This window comes from Marmota monax, unplaced genomic scaffold (assembly GCF_021218885.2).
Source record: "Marmota monax isolate L192 unplaced genomic scaffold, Marmota_monax_Labrador192_F-V1.1 WCK01_AAM20220418_F8-fsc00027, whole genome shotgun sequence".
NCBI lineage: Eukaryota > Metazoa > Chordata > Mammalia > Rodentia > Sciuridae > Marmota > Marmota monax.
This window is the reverse complement of record NW_026694617.1, coordinates 15,858,539-15,869,649: the sequence shown is the minus strand read 5'-3', so window position 1 is coordinate 15,869,649 and position 11,111 is coordinate 15,858,539. Positions and strand designations below refer to the sequence as shown.

General features: G+C 42.9%; 1 protein-coding gene across 1 annotated transcript; it reads right to left on the bottom strand.

The window, feature by feature from the left end:
- Positions 1-4,452: 4,452 nt before the first annotated feature.
- Positions 4,453-10,577, bottom strand: Fscn3 (fascin actin-bundling protein 3). Its single transcript, XM_046422364.1, has 6 exons — positions 10,434-10,577; positions 8,756-9,452; positions 8,107-8,225; positions 5,885-6,044; positions 5,230-5,400; positions 4,453-4,658 (listed from the first exon to the last, which is right to left on the bottom strand). Exons 1-6 carry the CDS (start codon positions 10,575-10,577, stop codon positions 4,453-4,455), a joined length of 1,497 nt encoding a protein of 498 aa, XP_046278320.1.
- Positions 10,578-11,111: the final 534 nt, after the last annotated feature.

Genomic DNA, 11,111 nt, shown 5'->3' with positions numbered 1-11,111 from the left:
CACATCAAATAAAATGAACAATTCAGCTTCTTACTCTCACTACCCACATTTCAAATGCCACATGTGGCTCATGGTTATAATACTGGACAGAAAAGATTATAAAGCATTTCCAGCAGTACAGAAGGTTCTATGGGATAACAGTTCAAGAATGCACTTTTCAGCATAATAGAGCACACCCTGTCACTGCCTGCCTTCTCTACTTTCAAGTGGGTGGTCTTGCTGGACAGAACTGCCCAGGGAAATAGGCAAGATTTTATGGGGTGACAATCTGCACAGCACAGGATAGACATCTGCAATGAAGAAGTTGCCTCAGCTGAGTCCCTATGACTCCTTTAGGCAAAAGACCAATAACCACTTATGAGAAACTGGGTATAAGATTGTGTGTGTGTGTGTGTGTATGTGTGTGTGCATACATGTATATCCCTGTGCACACATGCCTGTGCATCTGAGCATATGTATGTATTTATGGAATGCTGAGGAAGAGATTCCGCATTAGATGACTTCTGAGGTTCTATCTCTTTATTAGGACTTTTTTTTTTTTTTGGTACTGGAGGCTGAACCCAGGGGCTGAGCCACATCCCTAGCCCGTTTTATGTTTTATTTAGAGGCAGAGTCTTACTGAACTGCTTAGAATCTCACTAAGTTGCGAAGGCTGGCTTTGAACTTGTGATCCTCCTACCTCAGCCTCCCAAGCAACTGGGATTACACAGTTGGTCACTATGCCCAGCTAGATAGGACATTTTTTTAGGCAGGGTCTCACTGGGTTGCCTAGGCTGATCTCAAACTCCTGGGCTCAAGTGAACCTCCTGACTCAGCCTCCCAAGTGCTCTAACTACAGACGTGTTCCTTATGCCCCACAGGGTCCTGTGCTTAGTGCTCTCCAGGAAAGTAGATGCTTTAGTTTGGCATTTTCAACCTTCACTTATTAAATTTAAAAAAATCTTTTTTTTTTCACTTTTGTGGAACTAGGGATTGAACCCATGGGCACTCTACCAGTAGCTATACCCCCAGCCCTTTCATTTTTCATTTTGAGACAAGGTTTCCTAAGTTGCCCTGACCAGTCCTGAACTTGCCATCCTGCTGCCTCGGCCTTCCACATAGCTGGGATTACAGGAGTGTGCCATTGTATCTCGCAAATTATCTTGAAGTTTCTTGAGGAGAAATATACTTACAGAGTTAGGTAATTTTCTTCTATCCAAACTGAATCTCTCTCATATTCTGGTTTTAGTCTTCTCTTCTCAAGAGACTTAAAAATCAGACATGTATTATGTTATGGGGCAATTTTCCCAAAGTGGAAGACAGGCATCACTACTGATGTGTAGAAATATTTTAGGAGTTGTGTGGCCACTGCTTTAAATAACAGCGAGTTAGAAGTTGAGAAAACGTTCCCTTTTCAACTTATTTTCAAGTCTAATTGCATCAAAAATTCCATTTTGATTCATTTAGCACCTCTTCAACAGTTGTTAAATTCCCTTTTAAGGAGAAAAGGGAGTCTTGGGTGGAGAGGGGGAATCTAACTGGGATTTGATAATAACATTTTGTTTTCATTGTATTTATTTTTATAGTCAACTTTCTACTTATGGCAAGCCATTTGGATTTTTTGCTTTATGATAGTGATAAACATATTGCTTTCTAAATAAATGTGTTTGAGTCTGTGTCAATACAAAAAACATTAATAGGGTAATTATTAGGTAGATAAAGGCCCAAACTATAAAGACAGAGCAGGAATGAAGGACATATTTAGAAATCCTGCTTTGCTGGAAAGAATAGCAAACATCAGGGTCAGAAAATTTGAGTTAGAGGTGAAGCTCTTTTGCTGTTAGGCATGGGACCTTGGTCAAAGAACTTCAGCTCCCTGTAAAGGGTGAGAAATGGTAGAGGAAGTACAGTGGGGTCCACTTCACTGGATCAAAGACGATGATAGGGCAGGGAAATCTGTTGAACTGTAGAAGAGGGAGGCCAGAGGGTGGGCCATACAGGTGTAAAGTATTATTACCATTACCCTATGCCCATAGGATTAACAATTCTTCATTTGTTCTGAACAAAAAGCACATTTAAAGTCATATCTTATTTCTGAATCCTTCAGGGCAAGATTGGATCCTCGTGGGACCACTAGGAAAAGATTAGTGGTTCTGGGTAGTGATAAAGAGGATGAGTGGAAGAACTGGTTACCATTTGGTCTCCTTTTCTCCTTAATGGAACTTACAGCAGCCTGGAGACTCAGTCTCTACCCTCAGCTCTACCCCTACTCTCTTCAGAGTCAGATGCACACAAGGATTTTTTCCGGTGGCCTGTTGTGATGTATTGTTGCTCAAAACAGGTGTTTTGCTAAACTGGGTAGGAAAAGTTGTGTAACAGATATTCTTCTCTCGGGTCTTGACTCTGGGGTTCCTGTTCTGTTTAGTGCAGTAGTATTTTTCTGGAGGATTTGGAGTTTGGCAGGTGGCATCCTGTTGGCCTGGGAGGGAACAAGAAACAAACATTTTTAGTTATCTGTCATTTGTAGTCATTTCTAGCTTTTAGGAGACTATTGGGTAAGATCCTGGGTGGGGGGGAAGAGGAAATAAAATGATTTGCCCCATCCTTCAAGAGAGATAAACACCAGACACATGTGAAGTTTACTTACAGGAAAAGGCAGGATTTTTTTTTTTTTTTTTTTTTTTTTTAGTGGTGGGGGAAACAAAACAAAACAAAACACCTCCCATAGAAGTTCAGAGGAATACCAAAGCCAACAAGAAAAATAATTTACTAAGAATTTGTCTTTTGTTGATTTTGTTTTGTTTTCTTTTGTTGCTGGGTTAGATATCAAGGCCTCAAGAATGTTATATGTGTGCTTTACCATTGAGCTACACCCCTGGCCCTAGTTTATTAAGAATTTGAACTGGATCAGAGACTTTGATAGAATGAGGGTGTGCTAGGTGCCAACTTTCACCAAGCATTTTGCATTCATTCTCTCGTGCAATCTTCATAACTATCCTACCAAGTCAATATTAGGTTCCTATTTCACCCACAAGAAACAGGCTTTGAGAAGTTCATTTGCTTAAAATCAAGCAACAAAACTTAATTGATAAAACACCTAATTATAGTCCAGGTCTGAGACTAGAAATGACCACTACAGTACACTGTCTATTAGGCTTGGAAGGATCCTGAAATTTTTAAGTTCAATAAACTCTTCATGAAATAGTTAAGAAAGCTGAAGCTGGATGGAATTTCATTTTATTTTTCTCATTTTGGCCATAGTAAAGAGTTTGTGTAGAAAACTGGCAGAAAATGGGAAAGATTGAATACATACTCAGGGTCCATATATAGATGCGGACTGATATTTAACCTTCCTAATACTTCTGGTGTAGTAGTTCCCATTTTATAGGGAACATGGGAGACCTAAAAATGTGAAAGTAATTTCCCTAAAGTCACAGAGCTAGCTTACAAGCTCATTAGCTCTTGATTCAAGGTCTGTCTGATGGCAAAACCAAAGTGCTTTCTACAACATCCTGTGACTTTCCAAGCCAGGAAAGTGAGACTGATTGTGAAGGTTCAGGACAAAGAACAACAAGGTGCCCTGGATTGTTTTAAAGGAAAAACAGTAAAAGGGAAGCTGCACTTTAAGAAAGTAAACTCACTCTGAGTGTAGAGATTGGGTGGGGATGGATCTGGGAGCAGGGAGTGCTGCTGAGGAGCGATGGGAACAGGGCAGGCTTTTGATGAAAAACCTGGGACTGCCAGAGTCATTCTGAAGCAGCAAGCCCTCAAGAGGCATTGCTAAGAAAGTTCTCAAGAATTGTCAGAGTTTGATGAAGGGGCCAAAGGAGCAAGGCAGAGATAGTCTTGAGCCTGAGCATCTTGGGGTTTTGGCAGTGCCTGAGATGACCGGAAAGAAAACAAGATGGTAGAAGAGAATCATGTTAGGAAAGGAGGCTGGGGAGCTGATTTCATGCTGAATTTGAGGGACTGGCAGGGTGAAGTGGACTTAACTTTGGTTCCTTCAGGAGAGAGGTGAAATTATAGTTGCCAAGGAGGATCAGGGCTAGAGATAAATATTGGAGAGCCAGGGATCCATGGGATAGGGATAAAAAGTGCATAGAATAAAAAGCATATCTTTTTTTTCCACCTTCACACATCCTTAAAAGTCACTCATTTATCTCCCAAATAAGACAAATTCTGCATCTTATATAGGAGAAGTAGGCAAACACATCTTACTCTGTTCCCTCCAGTTTTGCTTGGAAGCACACTTCAGTATGGCATAATCGAGATATGATTTCTTCTCTCCTCTCTAGATAATCCAAGTTTAGAAGTCCATAAGGAATGGCATGGATTTGGAATATGTCTGAAGTTAATCAAATCTTGGACAGAAGTCAGCCCAGTAGTGCATTTTGGTGTCTCCATTACACATGTCCCCATCCACCTCCCCACTCTGCTCCCCTAGTCCCAAGTCCCTACCTACTCTCCCCTTACCTAAAATTCCCAGATACACTCTTTGGTAACATCTTCGCTGTCTGCCATTAGGGTGCCACTTTGGTCGGCTCGAATGTAAAAGCCATTGGGTGCCAGCACTGTGAGCAAGTTGCTTCCATGAAGTTCTATGCAGAAGTTGAGGGCAAACTTTCCCCAAGGGCGGAAGGAGCCAAAGGATGTTATTGACCAGAAGGATCCACCCTGTGCTGGGGAGGGAAGAGCTCAGGTCGGTGGGTTGTTTGGAAGGGAGTCCTCCAGCAGTGTAGCCTCTGAGGGGGCTTCCTGGAGGCATGCTACCCTCCCCTACTGGCCCTATCCTGCCTGGGTTGGCAAGTCCTTCTGCAGAAATGCAGGAAGGTCAACATGTTCCTGGTCTGCCAACCCACTCTGGAGTCTTGAAGTGTGAAAACAAACAAAAACTCAGTTTTCCCTTTTCTTTCTATCTTTTTTTCTTTCTTTCTTGGTGCCAGAGATTGAACCCAGGGACACTTTACCACTGAGCTACATCCCCAGCCCTTTTTATTCTTCATTTTGAGAAAGGGTCTCATTAAGTTATTTAGGGCCATCCTAAGTTGCTGAGGCTGGCCTTGAACTTGGAATCCTCTTGCCTTAGCCTCCCAGTTCGTTGGGATTACAGACATGTGCCACTGTGCCTGGCTTGGTTTTCCCCTTTCCGATGAATGATGAGAAGGCCCTAAGTGGCTATCCTTAAATCTGGGCTAGGGCTAAAGCAGGGGCTGGATTTGAACCTTGGAGTGGGGAAAAGCAACCACCCACCCTGGAAGTGGTAGATGCCCTGACGGCAGGGCAGAAGGTGAATGCAGTCGGGTTCATCCATATTGCACTGTATGAGGTCATGCTCTGATGAGGAGCCCACATACCCATACCGACCTCGCAAAACAAGGAAAGGGCGGTTGGCAAATCGAATCCCAAGCTCCTCATTTGGACCTGAAAGAAACAGGGAGGAGAAATCTGGTTGAGATGTCTCTAAATGTTTTCTAAGATGGAAGCAGGAAGGGAATCCTAACTGAAGAAGGCTATTGTTACTATCTTAACATTTAGTGAACACCTGCTTTGTCTTATGTTAGGGCACTTGTGCAATGTTTGTGAGAGCACCTAACACAGTGTGGAGCCCAAGAAATTTGAATATTCTTCCTTCCTTAGGGATTTGTTAATCTATCCAATGCTTATGACAACCCTATGAGGCAGCAGAGTAGATATCATGTTCATTTTTACAGATGATAAAACTGAGGCTCAAACTGGTGACTTGCTCAAGAGATTTAAAAATTCAGTGACTGAGTGGTTATGTGGACCTAAATCTTATGACCCAACTCCAGTGCTTCCAATGCCTTAAAAAAAAAAGTCACATTTTAGCTCCTTGATAAAGCATCCCTGGCTTGAAATAACCTGGCAATAAGGCTGCTCAGCTCACCTGGAATGGTAGCACTGGCCATCAGCAGGCCATTGGCAGTAGTAGTCAAAAAGCGCCCATTGGAAGACTGCAGAATAATCTTGCCACAATTCCAGTGCACACGGAAGAAGGTGTCAGACTCCATTGGATGCCCATCAGCTATCACTGACTTGTGGCGCCGCTAGATACCAGAGAAAAGGAACCATAAGTAAGAACCCACAATTTCAGCTTTCTTCCCATATTTTTATTCCTGGACCTCTTCGCACATCCTACCCCAGAGCATACTTTATGCTTTCAGATCCTTCTGGAAGGCATATTGTGACCTCAGCTCTTCCACTTCCCCTAGCCTGTATTGTATCTCAGATCACAGCATAAAAAGAGGGACCAGAATATCATATGGAGAAAAATAAATCTTGGCCCTGACTCTAAAATCATTTTGAAATGGATCATAGACATAAAAGAGAGTTAAACTATAAAACATCTAGAAGAAAAGTTTAGAGAAATCCTTTGTAACTTTGGAGCAGGCAATGATTTCTTGCTTCCAAAAAAAAAAAAAAAAAAGAGCAGTAAATATTTAAAAATTAACAAACTTGACTTCATTGAAATTAAAAACTTGCTTCTAAAAGACCATTAAGTACATGAAAAGAAAAGCTATATATTGGGAGAAAATATTTATAATACATATATTTGTCAAAAGACTTAAATTTAGAACTTATAAAGACCCCTTCCAACTTGGCATTATTCCAGCAATGAATGGGTAAAAGATTTGAACAGCCACCTCACAGAGGAGATATGCAAACGGCCAACAAAAACATGACCGATTAAGAATGACTGATTGTAATTGTACCCTCAAACTAAACCCATCATAGATGTCATTATGCACCCTCTAGAGTAGCTATAATTAAAAAGAAGGCAATATCATGTATTGGTGAGAATATAGAACAATTAGAGGAGCTCACATAAATTGCTGGTAAAAATGCAAAATAGTATACTCACTTTAGAAAACTAACTCTTTTTTGTGGTACTGGGAATTGAACTATGGGCCCTTCACCATTGAGCTATATTTCCAACCCCCTCCCCTTTTAAAATTTTGAGGCAGGGTCTCCCTTAATTGCTGAGGCTGATTTCGAACTTGTGATCCTCTTGCCTTCAAGTTTTTGGGACTTTAGACTTTTGCCAGCCACTGTGCTGGCTGACATTTTCTCATAAAGTTAAATGCAGATTTATGAACCAGTAATTCTATCTGTGGGCATTTACCCCCAAATAAATAAATAAATAGGCACAAAAAAGACTTGTCTACAGGTTCTCATAGCAATTTTATTCATCACAATTCAAACTGGAAACAACTCAAATGTTCATGAACAAATGAATGGATAAACAAATCATGTTTATGTTTATGAGTAGTATTAGAGAATACTAATCAGCAAAAAAAAAAGGAATGAACTACTGATAAGTGCAACAACATGGGTGAATCTTAATAACCTTGTGTTGTCCCAAAAAAAGGTATATATACCATATAAGTTCCTTTATATGAAATTCTAGAGTGGGCAAGTCTAATCCATAATGGCAGAACACAGATCAGTGGTGTGGGAGGGTCACAGGTGGAGGTAAACAGACTGGAAGGGGGCAGAAATGAGTTTTATGGTGGTAGAAATATTCTATAACTTGAGTGAGAAGCTTTGCCAGGTGTGGTGGCGCATGCCTGTAATCCTAGGGGCTTAGGAGGCTTAGGCAGGGGGATCATAAATTCAAAGTCAGCTTCAGCAACAGCGAGGCACTAAGCAACTCAGTGAGACTCTGTCTCTAAATAAAATACAAAAAGGGCTGGGGATGTGGTTCAGTGGTTGAGTGTCCCTAAATTCAATTCCTGGTACCAAAAACACCCACAAAAATCCTGTAACTTGTGGCATGGTTGTATGGGTGTATACATTTGTTAAAATCTTCTGAATTTTATACTTAAATTGGATGTGTATTTAACTCATGTAATAAAAGTATATAGGCTACATATTAAACACTATATATATCATCATTAAGTATACATCATATATATATATGTTGTATATTTAAGTTATGCCTCAATAAAGTTGATTTTTTAAAAAGAGGTTTAAAATGAATGTTTATGAGGCAAGGCCCTTCACTGTTCATCTGTCCATCTTATTATCTGCCTTAGAGAAGGAGGAAGTGTGTCTAGAAAGAGAGAGCACAGAGCTTATGGTTTCTTGCTTTGAAAGCCAAAGTCTTACCTGGGCTAGGTAGTAGCCATTGGCTGAATGAAGCTGCAAAGTGGGGGTCTCACAGTCACATTCAAACTGGAACAATGACATTGGGGTCAATTGCTCAGAGGCAGCACACACCTCAGCATCTGTAGAGGAAGTGCATGTCATTAGAACTCAAGCCTGGCTCCTCCTTCATGCCTATTGCTGAACTTCCCCCTACTTTCCCTCCTCAACCTCCATCACCTATGTTGGACCATAGTCTAACTCAAGTGACTTTTCTCCAAATCCCCATATCCCTGATTTTTTTTTTTGTCCTTTTCTATTCCACAAGAGACCTCCTTTGGGACACCAGGATCTTCCTGATAAGCAGGTTCAAAAACCCGTGGCACATGCCTATAATCCCAGCTACTCCAAGAGGCTGAGGAAGGCGGACTACAAGTTTGAGGCCAGCCTAGGTATCTTAGTAAGACCATATCTCAAAATAAAATTCATTTAAAAAGGGTTGAGATGTAGCTCAATGGTAAAGTGCTGGCCCAGTATGAACGAGGCCCTGGGTTCAATCTTATTACTGGAAGGAACAAACAAAACAAAACACCCTTATAGAGCCCAGATTCATTTCCTCTTTTCAACAGAAGGTCCTTCCTCCCTCCATGGCTGTGTTGGAGCCCGCACTTGCCGTAGATGACTGAAATGAACTTCCGAGCCTTTGTCCTGAGGCTGACCCAGGTTGGGAAGTGCTGTAGGATGAACCACTCCTGGCCCTTCATGGGATTGGAGCCCAGGCCCAGGAGCATATGTGCACCATGTGGATATAATGAACCACCTTCTCCATCACACAGTGCCACAAGCCCTCCAGGCCGTACTTGCATATGAAAAGCTGTTTGTGGTGATGTTTGGGCAACCAGCCGGTCTACATGGGACAAGAAGTGGTGAGTAGAGGTCTCCAGGTGGTAGCATCCATCTTGGAAGTGCAACAAGAAGCCACATTCTTCCAGGCAGGGGACTGCTGCATCCACCCAGATGCGGCCCACAGTGTGGTCAGCCCTGGCGTAGCTGTGGTAGACAGGGCTGTACAGGGTCACGTGGACATGCAGGGCTGGCCGGGGGGTCCACATATGGTAAGCAGAGAGGACCTGGGAGTTGCAGAACACATTCTCACCATCGGACTCCAGATAACGACCAGAGATTATGCACTGGAGGGTCCACTTGCCATTCCGGTGGAAACGGAGTAGGAAGCATCCATGGTGGCTGTTCTTTGGCCGACCATAGCTCACAGTGCCATCTGCCTCACAGAGAAGGTAGAGACCCTGCAAGCTCTTTAGTCGTATCACAGCCTGTGCCTCATGTTCATTGCTAACCAGGAGCTCCCAGGTCTGGAGGCATGAATGGTGCAAAAAGAGGGAAATCAGTGCTGCCAAGTAACTACACTGAGAAATCCCACAACCATAACCCTTGTTATCACCCCTGCACTTACCAAGACCAACCACCTTCCCCTCCATGTCTGCCCTGGTGTCTCCTTGCTGTCAGCTCTTCCACTCTCCCAACTAATAGTAATAGAAAGATCTCTGGGCCATTCCACCATAGGGTTCCTCAAGATCTAAAGAGAAGTTCTAGATGCTCATCGCCAGCTAACCAAAGGTAAACCTCTTTCTCCCTTCCTTAATTCCATTCTTCAATACCTAATTTTATAAGAAAAGCTTTGGTTTAAATTTTACTTTTTTTGTCCTTACTGTTGCCCCTTGATAGCACATTCAACTAAATCTCCATCCCTACAGGCAACCTCCCCAACAGGGCAGGAGAAAAGCAAGAGCTTTTATAGATATGCCCAGCTCCAAGAGTAAACCACTAAGATGCAATTGCCTGGTTCACTGTGGTCAACTTTATTATAAGGTAGAATATTTTACTCCTGCCTCACTCTAGCCCCCATTCCAGAGATGCCTACAGTTTTTTCTAAAGTGGAAATGGAGTCTCCGCAAGTACTTCTAGAATACTCCATTTTCAAACTACAACCAGAATAGAAACAGGCCTTGCACTACAGTCCAACTGGTCCAACTTCCCCTGGATGCCCACAGTTCTGCCTTCAGCTGGGCTCTCCACTTCTCTTTGTGATGACACAACCACCCTGGGCTGGGATAGAGGGTAGGGAGCAGAACAGGGCAAGGCAGCCAGGCCAGGGTTGAGGCTTCACCTTGGGGAAAGAGATGGAGCAGTGCAGACCCATGAGCAGAAGCCTGCAGTAGAAGGGTCTTGGCTAGGCAATGGCAAGGATTAGGAAAGATGATTAGGTCGAGAGTGCACCCTCTCTGCCACACACACACACACAGATTGGCTGTTCAGAAAGTTTGCCTTGTTACCTGTTTTCTGCCCAAACTCTTTGCAGTAGTTGTGACTGTATTTTTGTATGCTTCAAAAGTGAGGTAAGTTCCTGCCCAGTTGAGGAGCCCAACCCTTAGATCCTCTGCCTTAGGATGTCTGGTTGTCCATTTCATTTCATCCATGAGGCTAGTGCTACAGATGATGACTCCCACAGGCCCAGCCTTCCCCCCAGCGGTGAGGTTCCACAGGCCATAGGGCCCCGAATAAGGTCTGTAGTACCCACCAGAAGATGTTCCCAGAGGGAACTTCTCAAAAGAGGTTGGCCTATGGCCTGGCACCTCTGTGACCCGGGAGCATTGTGACTGTGATGGTTGCCTCTTATCCCAACACAGTGGGGAAAGGGCACTGGCCCAGCACCATCAATCCACGGTCCAGAGGAGGAGGGTCTAAAGCCTCTAGCATTTGCCTCCCCGTGTCATTCCAGGCAATGAGGTAGGCTGAGCTAACTGGGAATTAGAACCATAACTTGCAACTTTAGCCATGTCCTTCCGTTTCTTTACCTGTTTCTCATTAATGGGATAGAAATCAACTGCTTTCTTCCCAGAAAGTGTGTTCTGTCTGACTCTTTTGTGGTTTTAAGTATTTTTTTAAGTTCAAGATACCCAAGAAAAATCCATCATCTTTTAGAGCCCTTGGGAAGATGAGGCCAAAATGTC